At 41.1% G+C, this 21,924-nt stretch overlaps 1 protein-coding gene across 1 annotated transcript; it reads left to right on the top strand.

Annotated features, from left to right (window-relative positions):
- The first annotated feature begins 936 nt into the window (after positions 1–936).
- On the top strand, positions 937–17,978 carry LOC145459057 (beta-1,3-galactosyltransferase 1-like). Its single transcript, XM_080337642.1, has 3 exons — positions 937–2,290; positions 3,838–4,010; positions 16,866–17,978. Exons 2-3 carry the CDS (start codon positions 3,842–3,844, stop codon positions 17,969–17,971), a joined length of 1,275 nt encoding a protein of 424 aa, XP_080193768.1. The 5' UTR covers positions 937–2,290; positions 3,838–3,841; the 3' UTR covers positions 17,972–17,978.
- Positions 17,979–21,924: the final 3,946 nt, after the last annotated feature.

Here is a 21,924-nt window from a genome sequence, read left to right as displayed (position 1 = left end):
ACATCATATGTGTACAACAGGTCAAAATGGATCCGAAATGTTCCGTCATTGTTGCAGTCAAAATGCAGTCGCGTTAACCGCACCCGGCACGCTAATCTAAATACTTGATTTATCCAAATCAGCACCGCCAGTTGGCAGAGTTAACTTGTTACTGACATATTAACACTCCTGCAAACCATGAGACGTATGTGAATTATCGGGATATAGAAATAGATTATGTGGACCGTCAAACTAATTAAAGAATCGAATCCTTCCACTTCAGTATGCCTACAATGCGACCTCTGAAATGGATTGTAGCAGGCAGGGAGATCGATATCATATAATCGTAATGAGTGTCGCAGCTCGAAAGCCTCACGCATACGGATCATGCAAGAAATCTCCGGCCTATTAAGCCTAGTAAGTAGCAACTATAGCACTTATCTGAACGCCGAATCGACCTGAGCCTAACTCAAAAGTCATAATTACGCTTGCAATCATTGCAAATCAAGGTCAAATTACATTCCCCAGATGCCAATTTCCAATTGATTAGTCACCCTGAATCTGATGCAAGCAAAGAAATCGACGGAATGTTTAAATGAATTGACATCAGCGTCTTGTGTCACCTCATATTGCCTGGGATGACCTCAGATTTTTACGGCTCGCGGTCTCCTGCCTTCAACAGACCTATTACTGTATTTGACGCACAGTTGCGAGTGTTTGATGAGCAGTAGGTTAGCCTATCTGGTATAGGCCTTGGTAACGTTGCGTTGCGTTGAGATGGATTAAAAACGTTGAACAAAGTAAAATCATTGCGCTGTGTGGTAGGGTTCGCGGGATACCAATGCGGACAAAGATCGGCAGCATACTGTTTTGGGTTACCATATTTTGGAAATCTAAAAAGAGGACACTTTTTCAGAAAATTGAGACTTCCAAAACCGGAGAATTCTGAAAAATCGGTGAATTTTTCCCACTTTGTGATCGGTTGAATAAAAAAAAAGGGTCAACTTTCACGCTCGGAGCCTAAAATACCGTTTCTTCCTCCACCTTGCCGGGTCGATCTTGTAACACTGGCTTACATTTGACACCTCTTATTTTGATGAAATTCCAGATACGCTAGATATAGCGAGTAGAAAAATGATCTGTTAAGTAAGTGAGAAATGTTCATCAAAGTGGTATTTCTGTGAAACACGGCGTTGCCAACCATATTCCATGGTTGATAAAAATGGTTGATGGTCGTCAAAGTCCAGTGTGAAAAACCTGTCGTAATTTCCTTCCGACTTTGGCGTATGAAATAATCGCGGTAGTATTACGATTCGTTTCGACACAATGGTAAATGCGGTGCGGGCCACCGGAGGAAAAACTGATAAAAGATAACGTACTCTGTCCGCTGTCCAGAAAACGTCAGCGAAAAAGTCTGGAAACACTGATTTAGTTCAATTCAGTAACTATAATGCCTTTCCGACTTGGATATTTCATTTTGATTTGTGAGATGATGCTGAGGTCGACCGCGTACTTATTTGAATGCGTAATGACAAGATCTCCTGCTGCGTCGTATCCCCACGCGCGTTGTCGACTTCGCAGCTCGCACCTCACATAAAATAACGATCTTATATAGTCACAGTGAGAGAGCTGCAGTACAATAAATTGTCAATGCCGTTTGTTCAACATTTGTCTTCATGAAGACAGGTCCGCGAAAAATATGTGATTTTTAAAACCGGTTCGTAGAGCAACAAGAGTTGGCGACACCTGATGCAACAGACGTTTCGCTAGTTGATAGCCCGATCAACATTTAAGCCGCCCATCTCACCAGATTAACAATGCATGCGCATGAGATTGCGCTAATGCAACAAGCAATTTATATGATTAGTCAATGTAATGACCGATTACAAACAAGGTCACCATTAACTTAAAGTTGTTATGGACGTAACATCTTACTTGATGTATAACACGCCAAGGTGATGAATGCACATTGCAAAATTTGCACGTCGCGAATGTAGTTGTCCGATAGCCATCCAATTATGATAGCAACTTTGCAGGACGACCGTGGGGGGCCTATGTATTTTATATATAGCTGGATACACCTACAGGCCCAATTTTAGTGCATATAAGTGGTCATTACTAACGAATTCTTCTTCCAGCAGAACTCGTAACTAAATATTACTGGCTGGTGTCACATACCGTTATCCACTTGGCATGCAGTTCGACTGAAGATCTCTTGGATATGTTATGTGACAAAAGGGAATCGGGATTTGGCGCGCTCATTTAATCTAAAATCACCACTTTGCACTCGGAAGGTCGTCAAAGTCTGATGGTACGCACAGATCATTTATTACGTTTCACAGAGTCCAGATCATCGGGCTACCGATCTATGTCGTATTAGGGATTATTCCAATGAAAAAGCTTTCACGGCCTCATAACACACTTCTGCGCAAATTGTTTTGAATTCGCGCGTGGTTAATTCGTGAAATTCACGCGCTGTAACACGATATCGAAACACTGTGATCAGCTGATTCGCTTGCCAAATTGCAGATCAGGATTATTCTGTCCATATCCCCTTTATTGGTAATCAAATGAAAACCAGATGAGCCGTTTTCTAAATCCGACGGCCTGCTGTTGTTGATTTAGTATTCGATGTGTGTCGACATCGGCGGTCTTTGGCCATTTTACACTAGGCCGGTATTATTATTTTCATTCCTGAACCGTAGACGTATAGCACTCCGCCTGTTCTTCTATGGATTACGGTTTGACACCGCCTAAATTTGAGTCAAAAGCCGTGCTGCAATCATGCGTTTGTTGTCACTATGAGATAAATTATTAACGAAAATTGTATAGTTTCGATACGGTTTTCCCCGGCGGAAGCCCTGAAACCTCGATCAGTTTGTTTGTTTATTGATATTCATGGTGTTTCGACTACATTAGTCATTTTACACAAGGTCAATACTCTTTACTTTTTATTCCGTATTTACCGACTTGTAGCAAGGCTCACTTCTTGGCTTTTTATAAGAGACCTCTGTACGCCGATCACGTGGCGAGGAGGAAACCCCAAGTGGCCGCATCGCAGCATAAAAAACATGTAGTACAAAGATATGCACTTTTGTGAAAATGATACATCCGCAAAGTTACGAACAATCCACAGCATTGCCACAAAGTGCAATGAAATAGGTGTTGTCGAAAAATATACCAAGACTAACCTTAGTTGTAGTTTATGGTATTCATGTTATTTGTCGACTACGATGTTCAATTGTTCATTGACACCAAGCCGATATTCGTTAATTTGATTCCGTAGCTGCTGACTTGTAGCACGGTCCACTGCTAGGCTGTTTTAAGACACCGCTTACAGTATACACGGATGATGTGGCGAGGAGGAGCCCAGATAATTCTCCAACACTTAGGTATAACAATTCTGGAGTCGGTCTCTTACCCGCAACCCATTGGTGTTGCAGCTGTGGATTATACCACCACGCTATCTTGCTACACATTAATTGTTGTTACGACATCGCAAGTACCTCTACACTACGCTATTATGCATATTGTGGTCTGCATTTTCAACATTGCTCTCACGATCCCGCTCATATATCTCAATCCGAACGTGACAAAGCCGGTAGCCTGGACATAGAGGTGACAAATTCGGCAGTTTATTCATGTAGTCTACAAGTCATGAAGAACAGTGCACTGATATCATTTAGCCTACTTGAAAAAGCTACATCAAGAAATATGAATATGAAAGCTACAAATTTGATTTATTGACTTGCTACCACGTAGAAACGATGTCATTGTATCCGAGAATACTCGACCGCAATCTTATATACCAATGTGTACAATTTATCTAAAATTACATCTTACGATTTTATATCTCAGATCGATGATGACCTCACCGATCTGGAATCTTCTTCCCGCTGGATGGAAGCTGTTATTCGCAATTGCTGTAGCCACCACTTTCTTGTGCACCGTCATAAACTACAACGACGCTCATTTCAAAATTTCAACCATAACTAAACAACTGGTTCACCACTCATTTGGAATTGCGAAAGGTAATAATGCAGGGATTTGAAGATTTCAGAATCAAACACGGTTTGCATAATTGCATTGCTCGTCTTCGCATATGTCTGTATCAATCCTCATTTCCCATGAGTAAGATCTCATGATAGGCGATTGAGCAATTTTTTATGACACCTTCTATTTTAGCACCTCTTCTGCCGCAAAATGAAAGAAAATGGCACTGAAGCAGTTGCGAAAATTTTTGTGTTTATATTTGTATTTTTTGGATTTGCGAATGTTACAATAATAAAGTAACTCGTCTCCTTACAATAGGCCAGTGCTTTTCAACCTCTGTGACGGTTCGCACTTGTGCGAATGAAAAAAATTGCAGTGCGAATGACGAAGGTGGTGCGAATGGTGCGAATGAAAATCCGAATCAAGGGCGAATGAAAATCGTGATTAATTTTTAATTTTTCTGACGTAGAATAATTCAAATGAGCCTAATAGGAAATTTAAGGTCAGTGTAACTTTTGTAGTTGCGACGCAATTGTAAAAATTTTCTACGACGTACCCCTAATCGTAGCTCTCAAAAGCCGTAGTGAATCAATATATTAGCACTATAGCTATGACGTAACCAAAAGCCTAGTTTGGAAGCAGGTGTAGTGGCAGACATACAATATATCAGCTCGTCTGAGCCTGCAACAGGCTGAAAAAATGACGTCAAATTGACTTTCTGCTTTCTTTCACTAAACAATCATCATATTTCCGAAATAATAACTGTTCGATTAGCGCGAGGCACGAGAATAGTAGTAAATTCCGTCATTACAGACTCACATTTGAAAGTTACTGTAACGCAAATTTCGATCCCTTCAAGGATTATAAAGTAGGTACCGCAAAGGGTATAATTTTGGGTAGACACGGTGCCTGAGCTATCTGTTAATATCTATGTAATATTCGTTAAATTTATTGCAAAAACTCCTCCGATAGTTTTTCCATATCCAAGGTTACTGTAGCGAAACACGCAGAAAATATGGCTTTATCATGAGAATTCATGATTCAAGATTTTTCCGACTGATTTTTTCTGGAAAACATGGTCGAAGACCGTTGAGAGAGAGAGAGAGAAAGAGAGTTCTTTTATTCGTCAACCATGAAATATAGTAAAGGCAATGTCCACAAACATTCACGTCCAATAGTATACATTTTTTAAGTTTTCTCAACTATAATTTACACGGTATAGACTGGGAGACCCGATATGACCGAAGTCTTCTAGGCCGGAGTCACCCAAGCATATTGGCAGTATTAATTATAATATGGATCAATTTCTTCTCTCAGTCGAGTAGCACCGAAAAGAGTAACGAAATAAACAAAAGTAAATAAAAGACAGCAACACTAGTGAAGGACGGTTACCATAGTTAACAGTGTGATCAGAAAATAACAATTTGACCCATGTACACAGTGGTAATATTATTGTAGCATATTGAATGAATCAAAACAACAAACAACATCACTGTGGTCATGAGATATGTTCTTCTTAGTACTTGGATAATATAAATTTGCAATAGCGAGGGATGAACTTTGTAGGGGTGTGCAACGAGCAAGTTCAGGTCTATGAGACTCATTCATTTCGAGGCTAACCCCTTCTGCGTCGGAGCACATGAAGACGTAAAGTTTTGGCCAACGAACCGCTGATGAAATGCGGTGCCATAAACATAAGCGGCGACAAAACCTTGGTCTAAAAATGACCGATGCTGGATGGCTAAACTTTTAGATAGATATGCTCCGTTGTCGGCACGGAATAGTCCCGAAATTGCAATCTGAGTATACTGTAGTACAACTGCGACACGCAGAGGAATTTATATCGCCCTGATTTGAAATCGCGTGCGTCAGACATGTTTTGTCGAGCTGTGTTGGGTAGAATTGTGGTATGCGCGTTCTGTATGTCATACATGCCCGTAAAATCGTACCATACAACTGTAATATTAAAAATGAATTCCTTTTCATGGGTGAGGCTCGGGTCGCGAGATGCCACAAAAACTAAGATTTCAGTGGTAGTCTGAAAGCTGCTTTATCGTTATTAAACTGCAATGAATTTTCAAGTTAGATTGAGCTAAAGAGTAGAACACACAGCATCGAGAGTTTACTTGCTCGTCTCATAAACTAACACGACAGAAGTTGGAGCAACGTATCATACGGTAATGCGCTGTAATGTGCCCACTCTCTTTGATCGTTTTGCAACTTATGCTTCCAGACATAATGCAAAACTTCAACACAAACTTGTGGGTTTTTCCTCTTTCCGACAACTTTGGGCCTCCGGGACCTTTGTGTCAGCTCTCAAAAACGATTTCTGCCAACAAGCATTTTTCACTCGCGAACAATACGCTGTATTTTGGATAGGCGTGCGGAACAGATTTTAAGACCTGGCTATCCAAGCACTAGTAGACGTTTTTGTACAAAACCCAACAACTTTGTTTGGCCGAGAAGGGTTTTAGTGAAATAGTTGAAAGCAAAACGAGCGAAAAATGTTGCCTTTTCAATGAGACACTTGAAAGCTTAAGCTAGTAGCCAATTTGTTGCACATCTAAACATAATGCAGTATCTTTATCTTATTCTTGTACAACAATTTTCTATTAGTTTGTGCGAATGAACTTCATTTAACAAAAAAAAGTGCGAATGGAGCTGAAAAAAGTTGAAAAGCACTGTGCTATATTTCTGCGTACTTCTGACGATATCATTCTAAATGCTTTGTAAAGGATTGACATCTAGCATAGGTAAATCTCTCATGACTTCTACAACAAATTTCCGAAACGTTTACAACCAGAAATCAACAGTAGACTATGCGATATTTAGCAATGAAGCAGTTGCGCGAGAAAGTAGCGTGCTAACCAATTTCTAGTTGCTATGCGTATCGTGTCACGTGATCGAAGTCCTGCAAATAAGCCTATTGAACAGTATATTCATATAGAAAGGAACCTGAATAATTTTGGCTGCACTCATCAGAGGTAATCGGCAGCAATTAGTAGAGATATTTAAAATAACTTTTTTGTCAACAGTCGTATCACCTCTAAGTATGAGCTTTTGTCGAAACAAGCAGGCTTTCCTTTTTTTCTACTGACCCCTCTCGGTGTTGGACGATAGGTGGCAGTAACAGTACGTAAAACCAATCTCCAATCTAGAACTTGTTTGGGTGGAATTGCTGACATAGGTATGCGACTATGCAGCGTTGAAACATGTGCGCTTTGTCAGTATTCACGCTTGTTACCGCAGGTAAACTCCCAAATAAGTACAAAATGATATTCGCCGCTGAAATACGCGCAACTGCTGGTAAACTCATGTTATTGCTATATACGACCGACGGACTGTACCTGCTTTAGAAATTTTCACGGTGCAATTATAGGTCTTGATAAGGCTGTAATCTGTATTCTATAGGCTACTCTCTTTTAAAAACATCACTGCTCTGTAGCGCGGGTTGTGGGAATGTTGAAAAGGCTGATATTGCCTACAGCCTTATAGCCAGGCCGTGTTATTTTTGCCAATTCAGGAGCCTGATGCCAAAACTGCCAAAAATAAAAATTTGAAAATGCCGAAAATAACACGGCCTGTCAATAGTGTATTTCGTTCATGGTGTTGTGTTAACAAGACCGCGTTACAGGCTAGAATAGGGTTGCCATACGTCCGGAATTTCACTGTTAAAACTGCGTACGGGAGGAATTTCTAAAATATGCTTAAATGTCCGTAATTCTGAAGGCTTGAAGTAAGCTCATAATTCTTTCGTAAATCAACATGAACAATATTTTTTTGAGCAGATTTAGGCTACATGAACCACCCTCGCAAAATCTGCGATCAAAAATAAACGAAAATAACATTTATTTACAAAAATAAGTGTAATTGTAATCACAATTACCAGATAACCGGATATTCATAGAGTCGGTTTAGGCCGTTTGGATGCTTTAACCGAATATAGTGCTTCTAAATCTGGGGGTAGTTTGTCTTTATTCTGGGGTTCGCGAAGATGTTGAACGAACGTAATCAGCTTCCAAAATAAAACGCGAGTAAGTCTGGGCTATAATGGGCCGACTTTTAATTAGTAATCAGCTCATCAAATTCTGAGCTGGGCCACGGGACATTTTGAAATTGGAAATGGAGTCGTAATCATAAAAGGTTGGAAACCACCCGATGTGCGGTGTTTATATAGCTCAGTGGTGCATAGCGTACCGGCGTTAGGCTGATAAATAATCTTATCGGTGTGACATGAACAATGAACATGACTTAACGATGTGCAATTACGCTCCTTGCATTTTCGAAGTCATCATCCTCCACCAGCTCTACCGCTAATGCTTATCATGTGGGCGCCGTGGGCGATGAGAGGATCAAAATTATAAAGTAATATACAGACGAACCAATATTATTGACATAATCATTCAAATCATTTAACGACTAGATGCATATAGTAAGATTCGGCCCTGGGTACAACTTACAACACACAACCACATACTCCTGAAACGGATCGTGACCACCTCCAGTCGATAGACAAAGCTTTGCTGGTTTGACGTCATATTGAGCGACAATGTGCTCATACCTCATTTTCAAATCCGCCAGTGGGCGCTAAAGAGCGTCCGGAATTTGTGCCATAGAGATATGGTAACCCTAGGCTAGAAGAGCGTGTGTGAAGGGCAGGTTTCTTAATCTGGGTCCAGCGCACCCATTAGGGTTGGAAATGGAAGCATGGTGTCCTAAATGGTGTGGGCTCCGCGAGATTGAACGGCTGACTGCTTTTGGTTTACGTCATACTTTCCTTTTGTCCAAAGGCAATTTTACGACCATTTTTGACCGGCTTGCCGAGCGCTAAATGTGATAAAACGGGTATCCATGGGAAGTTGCCGCTGTACTGATTACTAAAATATAAATTGCATTGTGCTCATGGATCTGAAACCGTAAAAATCAACCACGATTTTTGCATTGTGATTGAGTTGAGCATTGTGACGCAACAAACAGTCTGGCTATTTTTGAGCTGCAGTCTGGTTTTGCCAGACAGTCTTGTTGCGTCAATGTTCTTAAACAAGCTAACCTTCCGAAAACTCTTCCATGTAAGTTGGTAATATTAAAGCCATCTGAAGTGAGAAAAGTCCTCCGAAAATATTTCGGTAGACTGGAGGAGATGTGATGGTTGAGAGACAACACAGGAAACTCCTTGAAAATTATCGGGAAGAAAATTATTTCCGCGATGAGATCGATGGCACTAGCGAAGTGGTCTATTTTTATGATGCTTGAAAGCCAGTTCGGTCCTCCAAAATTTTGAAGATCTGAAAACCTTTTGTTAAGGACTGGCAACATTCTTTCCCTCAACGGCTACTGTTGAAGCCGATATTTCCCAGATTCGTCAGGCGAAAAATGAATTCAGGACAAACTTATAGCTGACCCGAGTTTGGAAGCACTGTCACAGTCCAAACAATTTAGGTCTATTCAACAGCCATAAAAATCAGGTGTTGAGCGTGTTTGTTAGGCGGCTTTTCTTTCTTTTTGCTTATTGGCACCGATTCCGAGTGGATACTACACATTTTGTGGTTTCGGTTGATATTATAAACCTATGAAATCGCTAGGTTTTTTTTCTTTTTAATACTGTTTGTTGGCACTGATTATAAGTGGATGCTGCACATTTTGTGGTTTCTTTTAATAAACTGGCCCAAATAAAGCGTTTTATGACTAATTTGAGTCTGAAACTATCTATTTGGAGGATGATGCCAAAACTGCCAAAAATAAAAATTTAAAAATGCCAAAAATAAGCCATTAAGGCAGTGTTGGCATATGCCAAAAATAACACGGCCTGCTTATAGCTCGTGCTACCTATATTCTCAATTTGTAACCATCTAGTGCAGGGGCGGGCAACATACGGCCCGCGACGGGATTTTGTGAGGCCCGCGACCAGTTTTCCGTCTTACATGATAAGCTGCTAAAGGCAGCATAGCGACAAAAAACTACGCAGTATAGAGAAAGCGCGATGGATCCACCAAAGTTATGTTGTTGAAATTAACTAAAAAACAAGACTCGTGGTGTTTTAGCCAATGGATCTTCCTCCGTAAGCTGTCATAGGCGGGCTTGACCCTACCGACAAAAATTCGAAGATTGGTATTTCGAGAAGATATAATGCAACATAAATTCTGGAAAAGTTGCGGATAGAGGATAAATCGTAATTATCGAAGTAGTTGTAGTATAGATGTAGATTGTAGGTAGGTAGTAGATATTTAAAAATGATTATAAACATAACGTAAAACGAATAGATATATAGATATAATTGTGAAAAAATAACGTAAGCAGAGGGAAGTAATATAGTAAAATGGATATTGACTCAGTCCAAAGCAGCTCTACCATACCATCTCACGTCGTCAGGGTAGTAAAGGTATAGGTAGGGCCTTAGTCTCTCCTTTTCTGCAGCAAATGCCGGTGATACTTACACCCTACACTACTGGCTTAAGTCAAATTGTAGGGTGTCCGGTCAATACCGAGAATGCTATTACGGAGAAGGACAATACCGACAATGGACATTACGGAGAATGGACAACACCGAGAATGGACATTGCCGAGAATGCAATATATGCAATGCAGGCATGTTATGCATATGAACAGGTCGTGTGTTTGTGTGCATCACGGCGTGGCCACTAGGGTTGTCCATAACTTGGAAAATCTCACAAATGCTGCGTATCCATTTCTCATTCTATAGATTATTGATAAAAAACGTCAACGAGCCTGCAATAAGCTCCCAGGAAAGTCGTTAAGATTTGTCTAAATGCGTTTGAAAGTAGCTGCTGTAGAGTGGGCGTGCCAGCGACCATAGAACGGAGAGAAGACTAGTAATCACGAGATCACGGCTCATGATTGGTTAATCAGTTATGCTTGAATGATCACGACCGCAGCAACTTTCTGATTACGTGCTTCTACTCATTACAGAAGTTTGCTAACGGCGATGATTCTGTAGGGGCATTGTAGGTTGGTGATTTAACAATAATATGTGACACCTGGTGATTTATTGTTTTGGTTAAAAAGTCGGTTACGATAGGTTTACAGCAGCAATAGCCTATTGCAGACATGGCAGAGGTGTAACAGTGAATGATTGTGAACTTGTAGAACTAAGTATAAATCCGAGAAACATCTAGTCTGATATGCTTGTGATTACGCCGAGTCCTCCTGCTTTTCTGGGTGCAGGTAAAGTATTAGCCATCGCCAAACTGGTGCAGCACAGCATGTGAGATGGATGCTGCGGGTGACAATCCTGTATGCTTATAAGATGATATGTGGACCGACCAGGTAGCTTACATTGGAACTACGAAGAAGTGTAACTATCGCATCGATTAAATCCATTTATATATCAATGTCTGGTTTGATTCAAACATCAGTCGTGATGCAGCAAGTGATGATCTATGATTCATTTGGGACAGACTAAGCTCTACAAGCAAACTGTAGTTTTGCTGACCCTACCAGTCTGTGCATACCTTTAGATCTCTTTCTGTGGTATGATTGAGGACTTCGACAGCAACTACGGGTAGATTCATTATGCTGTAAGAATCGGACAGGTGTCACGCATAAACGGACGATTCAGTCCATCCTTAGAGCATTCAAAACTTAAATTATATGCCACGACCAGAGCCTAATGAGATCAGACAAAGTATTATTATCACTGTCAAGATTTCTATTTGTAATAAATGATGGTACATCCCTTCTGAAACTAGAAATTCGTACGCTACTTGCATAAGTGCCATTGCAATGTTTCTTTGTGTGTTTTCCCTCGATTAAAGCAAGGTACACAGACTACAACGGTTACCTTCACAATAAGCCAGTCATGTTTCAAACGTTTTTGTGAAGCAGCTGTCTTTTGTTCGTTATGTAATATGTTACTAAACATATCCCGAATCAATCTCAAATCATCATATGCGGACCAACCTACAATGCGCTTACAGATTCACCGCCGTTAGCAAACTCCTCGAACAGCTGATCAGCAAGCCGCCACTGTCGTAGTCATTCAGGCATAGCCGCTTACCCAATCAAGCGCCGTGATTTCATGATTGCTAGTCTTCTCTCCGTTCTATGGTCGCTGGCACGCCCACTCTACAGCAGCCACTTTCAAACGCATTTAGACAAATCTTGACGACTTTCCTGTGAACTTATCGCAGGCTCATCGACGTTTTTTTTATCAATAATCTATACAATGAGACATGGATACGCAGGATTTGTGAGATTTTCCAAATTATGGACAACCCTAGTGGCCACATTAGGTATCGATTCTCAGGTATAAATTTCTCGAGAACGTCCGTCCCAAAGCTAGATTCTTGGCATTGGCCATTCTCGGTTATGTCCGTTCTCGGTAATAGCATTCTCGGTAATGTCCATCCCGGTAATAGCATTCTCGGTAATAGTATGTTATTATAGACGCAACGTGTGTGAGTGAAGCTTGCGCGTAAGTTCGTCGAATCTAGAAGACTTGCAATATCAGCATTGACGATGTACTCAACCCTAATGAATTGACATGTTGTTGTTGTTGTTTGTGGTACCGGGCATATCAAACGCCTTGGATTGTATAGGGTGTTGAATGATTAGAGAGAAGCAGATATGGCGGCGGCTGTATGACAATGCCGTTCTCCAATCCACATCGTCTTCGTCATTATCGGCGAAAAATGGCTTCGAAGTGAAATTGCTGTTGTTAAAATGCCGGCTTGTTGCAAAACATCATGTTGTCGCCGCTAAATCAGATAGCCTCATTGAGTAGGCCTAGTGGTAAAGTTAACCTAATGATAGGCTTACCATATTTTGAAAATGCAAAAAGAGGACACTTTTTCAGAAATTTGCAAGATGCAAAACCGGAGTAGAATTCTCAAAAACCGGTGAATTTTTCCCACTTTGCGGTCGGTTGACTAAAAAAAAAAAAAAAAAAAGGTCATCACTTCCGCTCAGAGCTCAAAAACACGTTTTTCACTCCACATTGCTTGGTGGATGACTAAAAAAAAAAAAAAAAGGTCTTCATTTCGCTCAGAGCTGAAATCACCGCTTTTCCTCCGAAATAACCGCCGGAGCTTCACTTCTGCGCTAATTTGCGGCATATCACTCGCAATTTCCTCTATATCTGACCTAAATTTTCAAAAAAGAGGACAAAATCTCAAAAAAGAGGACAAAAGGGCGTCCTCCGAGGACACTTTCAAAAACGTCAAAAAAGAGGACAAATCCTCTTAAAAGAGGACGTATGGTAAGCCTACCTAATGATATCAGCTAACAATTTTCTCTATGGTTGACGTTATTATCCCGGTTTGGCTATCCTCGCGCGTACAGTCATAGGCCGTTGAAAAGCGCACATTCATGCACGCCTCTGTATTTTTCTTAGTGGTGATCGTAGTTTAGGTATAGATAACTAACCTACGGATAGATAGCCAACAGCCGTCGTCACGCTTGCTTGCTCGGAGGAAAATACTGCTCTGCAATCTGAACTCAACGTAATTGCCAATCCCATAGCTGACGACCCGAGCGCTCAAATTTAACAAAGTTGATCTTATTAGAAAGCTACTGTCGCCCTGATTCCGAAAATATACATTAAACTTTCGTCAAGGCAAAAGAACCAGCCCGAAATAGCGTTCAAAGTCTGAAAATCGGCATTGTTCCAGACAATCGTATGGACGCACCACAATGACCATAACAATAACCCTTGCGTGTCCTCGATTGTTCAGAACAATGTCAATTTTCAGACTTTGAGGTGTATTTCGAGGCGGTTCCATTGCCCCGATCGGATTTGAATGTATATTTTCGGAATCAGTGCGACAGTAGCGTTCAAGTAAGATCAACTTTATTCAATTTGAGCGCTCGGGTCGTCAGCTATGGGATTGGCAATTACGTTGAGTTCAGATTGCTGAGCAGTATTTTCCTCCGAGCAAGCAAGCGTGACGACGGCTGTTGGCTATCTATCCGTAGGTTAGTTATCTATAGTTTAGGCTACCTTTTCTATCACCATGGCGATAATTACATTGACGATGCGGCAATGTATACGTATAGTGACCGAACAAATCTTGGGAAAATGCGCACGTGCACGTAAAGGCCTCTTCACACTGAGCTCGCGACCCGATAAAACGAGAGAATCGCGCCTGTCTGCGACTGGACCATGCAGACCGGAGTCGCCGGCAACTCGCAACATGCCGTCTGCGACAGGGTTGCGCAACTCCGCGACAAAGTTGAAAATTTTCAACTTTGTCGCGAGTTGCGAGCGACTGGTCAGCAGTTACTGATCGTTAGCTCTATGTCACCGCAATAGTTTGTCCGGGTATTGCGTGTTTTGGCATCTATAATTGTTTCCTCATTGAATTTAGACTGATTTGAGGTCATTTTAAAACTTGAAGCTTAACTGCAAGAGCGCATTCTACTGTAAGCAGTACCGGTACTTGGTAATTACCAAAGGCCAACCAGCTCCGGCAGTACCGATACCGCGAAACTCTCAGTCATTGTATATCTACAGGTGGATTTATTAGATATATACCTTGTCTGATTCATTTTAACCTGTACAGTGTACATTGGTTGGAAACTGGGTTAAGCAGGTACATATAATCGTGGTATGTCATGGGTTCATTGATGTATATTTCAGATACCGGTACATCTCAGTACACGAAGTCTGAAAATCTTTTTGTTGACTAGATAGCAGCAGTGTAACTCTTGATGTTAGATTTCGTCTATTCTCCTCTTTATCAGACTTCGGTACGAATTGTAGTGGCTAATATTATAAGTCAGAAATGGACTATGCATCATTATGGAGAATGAATCAACCAGGCCTACGGATCAGTTTCCATGCTTGATACCTGAGGGCGAATCGAAGATTGAAAAGGAAAGAATCCCAGAGTTATATTTGAATATTGTTAAGACTTAATTCATTTACAATAAAATTATAATGCATTTGAATGTTGTTCTCTATCTTATCGAGAAATTAATGTATGAGTGCTTGACAGTTGATGCAGTCACTGAGGCAGTGGAATACGGAAAGGCTTGGTGTCTGTAGCATAATAGGCTACAGCTAGAACTCCAGAAATTTGGATCGGCAACCGGAAATAGCGCCTTTAACTGGGTCACCCAGATCATGCGTTTTCAGCATTGAAATATGATATTGGTTCGTTAATGGTAGGGTTACCATATTTCTGCAACCCAAATTCCGGACACTCTTTAGCGCCCACTAGTGGATTTAAGAATGAGTTATGACGTCACACTAGCAAAGCTTTGCTCATAGACTAGAGGTGGTCACGATCCGGTTCAGAAGTAGCCTATGTCGCTGTGTGTTGTGTAACCGGGACCGAAAGCACATGCTTTCAGCCCCTTCCCGCCCAAATAAACAATCATTTTGAGCCCACACTATAGTGTAATCTATGCAACTTCCGGGGGTTGTTATAGTAATCTGGTTTCTATATGCATCTGGTCAATAAATTATTTGAATGAATTCAGTCAATAATATTGGTTGTTCCATATATTACTATATAGATAGGCCTACTACTCTCCGCCCACATGATCACAGTTTGCTGGTGGAGGATGATGAGTTCGAAAATACAGGGAGCGTAATTGCACATCGTTAAGTCATTAAATAGTATATTCATATTGAAATGAACCCGAATATTTTCGGCTGACACTAGTAGAGAATTGGAAAGAACATTGTATATCAACAGTCGTATCACAAAATATGACGTCACCAGCATGAAATTTCGAATGAGAGAGCTCTTCGTTAAGTCATGTTCATGTCCTACCAATAAGATTGTTTATCAGCCTTATGCCGGTGCGCACCACTGAGATTTATAAACACCCCACATCCAGTGGATACCAACCTTTTATGGTCGCGACTCCGTCTCCAATTTGAAAATGTTCCGTTGCCCAGATCAAAATTTGACGAGCCGATTACTATAGAAGTCAGCACCTTTGCCCAGACTTACTCACGGTCTATTTTAGAAGGTGATTACGTTCAACATATACGCAAACCTCAGAATAAAAGCAAACGACCCCCCCCCCCCGTTTGGAACCACTATCTTTGAACAAAGCATTTAAATTGCCTTGAAGATCTCTTGGAATCTATCGTTCTCCTATAATTGCAATTACAATTAGGCTTATTCCAGTAATGAAGGTTGTCTTTATCTATATTTTATTTCAGTTTTTGCGTGGGTGGTAGTCATCATAATAAATCCAATAAATGTGATGATAAATCGCGCGCAGCGCAAAGAAAAATATCATGCATCAGCATAAATATTCCCAAAAATATTGTTTTTAGGCTGATTTGCGAAAAAAATTATGAGTCTACGCCAAGTCGTCAAAATTCCGGACATTTGGCATATTTTAGGAATTCCTCCCGGACGCTAGTTTGAACAGTGAAATTCCGGACATGTCCGGGAAATTCCGGACGTATGGCAACCCTAGTTAATGGAAAAGTGTGTGCATATTAGACGTCATCTTATTCATTGACAAACCAATGTACACCCATCGAAATATTCATTTGCGATCTATCGGGAGCTGTGCAATGTGTATCCATTGCGAGACTTCGGACAGAACGCGCAAGAGCTGTAGTTGCCGCTTGTGGGCACTGCCGGGACCAGTGTGCATTGCTTCGCGACTTACGACTCGCGACTCGCAACGCGCAACTCGCGATGTTGCGTCGCGAGGTCAGTGTGCAGAGGCCTTAAGGGTTTCTACGTCCGACAAGGAACCAGAGTTCCAAGAACTTGTTGACAGATTTGATCGACCACATATGTCTCATCAAATTCAACAGATATGGAAGTACATTTCGTTAATAAATTCATTGAATTCCGTGTTTGGTGTCAATACTTAATGAACTTGAAGTTTTCATTCATTTTATACGATTTATTCCTTGTATATGTGGATAAATAGGTGAATAATGTATTATTTATTTAACACAGGTCGAACAAATCAACAAGAATTGCTGAGAAAATCAACCGAACCAAATTTTTACGAAGCAAAGGGCAGTTATGTAACTCCAGCCGCGTTTCTTCTGCAGACAACTCACCAGCCAATAGACGACAACCATACCAGTTTACCTGGGCTCGAAAGTATGGAAAAATATTTACAACTGCCCATTCCGCTAACAGCCTTCACGCCAATCGATGACGCGTCACAGAAACGAGATTATAAACTGGTCATCTCTTCGAATGAAACGTGTAGCAGGGCGCCCCAAAGAAATGCCACTTCGATTGGAAAAGATGAATTTGATTTCGAAACAGATATTTTTCTACTAATGACTGTCAAATCAGTCTGCCGTTCATCAGAGAGAAGAGACGCAGTTAGAACTACGTGGGGAAATGGGTCTTGGATTTATCGAAACCTGCACGTACGAACTAAATTATTGTTTTTACTCGGCGCGTGTAACTCAGACGAAGATCTAAAGAGAGTGATATCGGAAAGTCGTCAGCATTCAGATATTTTGTTGTGGGATTTTACGGACAGCTTTCGAACGCTTACTTTAAAAGAGTGTTTATTTCTGCAGTGGTTTGCTGCGCATTGCGGGGACGTTCCCTTTTTATTTCAGGGCGACGACGATATTCTGGTGAATGTCGAAAATATCGTGCAATATCTTTTGTCTCTTCCGCAAAGCGATAGAAAGTCTTTGTGGGCGGGGTCGCTGTTGAAGGGTAGTCCGAGAATTACCGACCCCAAATCAAAGTACTACGTTAGTAAATCTATGTATCCCGAAAACACGTATCCGCCTTACGTTTCGGGCGGTGGCCATATTTTAAGCGGGAGTGTGGCGGTGAGATTTTTTATGGAGTCGATGCGCACTCGTATGATTCCTATCGATGATGCTTTTCTTGGTATCCTAGCTAAGAACATTGGCATCGAACCGAAAAATGTTGCAGGTTTCGAAAGTTGGGGCATGGACGATCCAAGTCCTGAAAATCTTGTAAATATCAAAACGTATCATCGTGCCCTGCCGGAAAGAATGATTGCAATGTGGAATGCTATTAATAATTTTAACAGCAATGTCGGAAATAAATCGAACTTGAAATAAGCTCGAATTTGTGCTTGTGAATGTACGAGAAGAAGAGGATCAGTTGCTCCAAACATTGGATGCTATGTCCTATTCAGGGCCGTAACAGCACTTCGTCAGGCCCCCCCCAAAACTTTGGTCTTGGGCCCCCCATAGGGTTATAGACCCAACTTCTGGGGGGCTTCGCCCCCCAGACCCCCCTCCGGCGATTGACTTTTACCGCTAATCATCATTTTCATTCGGAGTTTGTTTAGTGAATAAGCTTTTGACGCCTAAGCGCGCCAATCGCGGAAAATTTCTAGAATTCATGATTACATCGGTCAGTATGATCGGGAATTGCATAAATTGTTATCAATTTTTATCTTCTCTCTGCTCACGTAATCAGATTTGCCGGTAGAGCTGAGTGAGGTGTGTTTGAAAAGGTAGGACCACTCAATATTAATTAAACATCTTCGGGGGTATACCCGTTGGCAGGAACGAAACAGCACCTGGTCAGGCCCCTAAAAACGTGGGTCTTGGGCTCCCATAGGGTGATGAAACGATCCCCCCCCCATCACGTTGTTCGCGTTTGTCACGAAATTATCTGTACTATACTGTGAGCCAGCGCGATGCGCGAAAATTTTCGATAATTTATGATGAAATCGATCAATCAGATCGGCGATTGCATATATATTATGCTATCAATTTATTGTCCTCTCTACTCACGTAATTAGATTTACCGGGAGGGCCCGTAAATAATCATTAAACATCTTCGGGCTGGCGGACACGTTGATATGACTTCGTCACATGATGTTATTTTGTGACTTCAAGTCTGCTATATCAAGAAATATAGAATCGTCCAAATGTAGGCTTCTAAACTAAGAGACGCACACGATTTCAAATTGGTATTTCTTCACTGGCATAAAATTTTTCCCAACGGGATGGTATTTGTCTTGTGGGGTTCAGATTGCAAAGACAGGAACATTCGGCGCCAGTCATTTAGGCGCCTATGGACAATTAAACCTATATGTATTTTGTAGGGATGGTGTGAACCCCAGAAAGGTTCAGGTTCGCGTGAACGCGAACCTTTTTGAAAGGTTCTGTGTGAACACGAACGTGAACCTCATGACGTCACGTGACGTCATATTGCTAATTCCAAACTTACATTTCAGTGATGTGATAGCCTATAACAATGTGAACGTCGACAAACGTCAAGTGTGTCAACTGCGGCAATCAAATCATATAATAATCCCATAAAATCAATATCTTCCGTCGCTTTGCCAACGAGGACTTGCAAGGGAATATAAGCTTACGACTTAACGATCTAGGCCAGACCAGACAATGCATTCGGCGTCTGAGCATTGCTACGTTGATATTGCGCAGAGCGTAAAACGGGTTTCCATACCTGCTACCGATATTGCCTCATTAAAAAGTTATATAGCAGTAGCCAACACCCCAATCGCGACGATTTGTTTTTTATGATGCAATAAACACATGAAATCAAGATTGACCCCGTACGGCAGCTAGATTTTTATTACCAGACAACGATATCAGTTTCATTGATTGGCTGAATAAGCATCATTCGTTGGCTGAATAAGCATCATTCGCTAAGTCAGGGATATCCCTGGCTAAGTTGAGTATCTACGTATAGCGTATTTCCCTCTTGATCTTGTGTGATTGCGGGTCAAGCTCACATCACAGAGTCACTAAATATTCACAAACGTAAAGCTGGATATTTCGAGCAAACATTTGTAACCAAGCATGTAGAATTTTTGAGATTTTCAAGGTGCATGATCGTTCAGTGTTGATTTGTTTTTATGCTGCCAGCGCCACGCATAGAGTGGCTCGCAGTTGACATGCAATAAATTTCAACCAAAGATGTTATAATGAAGTGAAAATTTTGATATATGAAAAAGGTTCGCAGTGAAGAACCTACCAAGGTTCGTTTGTGAACGTGAACCCCTAAATTTCGAAGGTTCACACACAGAACGCGAACGTGAACCTCACGTTCACACCATCCCTAGTATTTTGTATATATAACGAAGTCTTCGGTCTGCATAGGGCATAGACCTTTTTGGCCAAGCTTTTCTCGCTGCCGATCGTTCTGGCACACCTCTTGGAGTCGCATGTTATATGGCTAAAAAACTTGATTGTATGTCTTGGTGGGTCGGGGCGCGGTAATGGTCCAATACCCAATACTACAGATCAATGGCTACTTTAATTCGCGCGCGGCGCGAAAAAATTTTGAAAAAATTGCATAAAATTTCAAAAAATACTCTATGATTTATGCTGATTCAGGAAATAATTTTGGGCCCCCTTCGAGCTCGGGCCCCCCTCAATTGGGGGGTTTGGGGTGCGGCAGTTACGGTGCTGGTCCTATTAGCCGATGAGGATAAATATACATGTAGAACATAAAACTACCAGTTAACCAGCGTTGTCTTTACAGTCTGATCCATGACATGAACAGCAAAACAAGTAAACTATATACGATGGAAAACAACATATGCCATGGCCCCTGTAGAATATAAATGCTGATTTTTTGTGTTCGCGATACCTCAGATCAGTTGGTTGCTTTGTACAACCATTTAGACTAGCTATGGATAGATATAAATAGGCCTACTGCAACGATTTAAGGAATTTGTCTCTGTGAAGTATAACTCAGAAAGTAGCTGTCCAAGTGTCCAATTTTAGGCTGTAAGCCGTCTGGTACTTAACTGAGAGACTGTCCTGGTTTGCTGTCGCGGTAGTTCTTCGTACGATATATATTGCCCATACACATGCAGTTTATTCAACGTTGAAAGTAGGTTTACATGAATCTCGTCTCGAGTCAGCTAAACATACGTTTGTATAGACTCGTGATAGTTGCAATAGGAAGTCATATTCGTATCCTAACCTAATATGGTGTGAAATACACAATTTATCATACTCTCCCGCAATCAGGTGCATCACAGCTGTATTACAGCTTTATCAGCGGTATAAGTTGCTACAGCTTGGCAGCAGTTGCTTTTGATCGAATGAAATAAGCCAGATCGAATGAGATCAGCTTGCGGTTGGTAGGTTCATGTAGGTTTGGAGGTTGTCAATTACCATATACTCCCACACTACCTAGGGAAACGGTGGTATATGGTGTACATAGGGGTTTAAGTACATTACAGGACTGATCAGGGTCATTAAGGTGATGATGTTGGAGATATACATCTAAATAAAGTGCGGTAATCGAATAATGTCCGATCGAGAGTAGCGATGCGATCGAGTATCGATGGAACATATTTTCAAGTCATTGAATAAATTTTGTCAGAAATATTCATATCATGATCACATACGCATATTTTCGTGTATTTTGGCCAGTAGCTTACTCCTGGCCCACAGGAACTTAGGCCAAATCGAATACACAACACATACTTAAATTATAAACTCGATCACTCTACGGGCCGCACACCAATACAATTGGCATTTTCTTACCGTCTACAAAAGCCATTGATTTTTCATGCCTAGAATGAGGCAGTTTTGTAGTTTTACATATATGAATCCGAGTAGCCTACCATGGTTACGTGACTAATTTACTACGGAACTATATTCAACATCCGGACAGCATTGGTTCATTGTTAAAAGGGACGGCTGTGCACTATCAATTACAATTACAAATTATATTCCAAACCCCCTTTCCTTATTCTATTTCATCTGTTCAAAAATTCCAATTCAAATAGAGTCAAATGAAAGTTTTAAATGTGATAATCCTGTTCATCTATGGTCAGCAGCGCAAGATATACAAAGCAACAACTAGGCTACACAGACTCCTAGTCCGCCTTCAAGACTACCGGACCCCAATCTGACTTTATCGACATCGCCTACCGACCGACACATGCTGCTTTCATTTTTCGTCGCTTCCTTTTATATTATCCTTTCCTAACTTTCCAAGTCTAGACTACTCTCCAGACTACTCCAAGTCGTTGCGGCATCAGCGGCGTAAATAATAATCGTTAAGTTATATTTTC

The sequence above is a fragment of the Botryllus schlosseri genome, chromosome 2 (assembly GCF_051294905.1).
Source record: "Botryllus schlosseri isolate E-star chromosome 2, Bs_hap1, whole genome shotgun sequence".
Taxonomy (NCBI): domain Eukaryota; kingdom Metazoa; phylum Chordata; class Ascidiacea; order Stolidobranchia; family Styelidae; genus Botryllus; species Botryllus schlosseri.
The sequence above is the reverse complement of the archived record's forward strand: the minus strand, read 5'-3'. Positions and strand labels throughout refer to the sequence as shown.

Excerpts from the sequence above, each read along its gene's own strand:
- LOC145459057 (XM_080337642.1), top strand. The coding sequence starts at position 3,842 with ATGATGACCTCACCGATCTGGAATCTTCTTCCCGCTGGATGGAAGCTG. Across the intron at positions 4,011-16,865 it reads CTCATTTGGAATTGCGAAAG|GTCGAACAAATCAACAAGAA; the intron begins GTAATAATGCAG and ends TATTTAACACAG.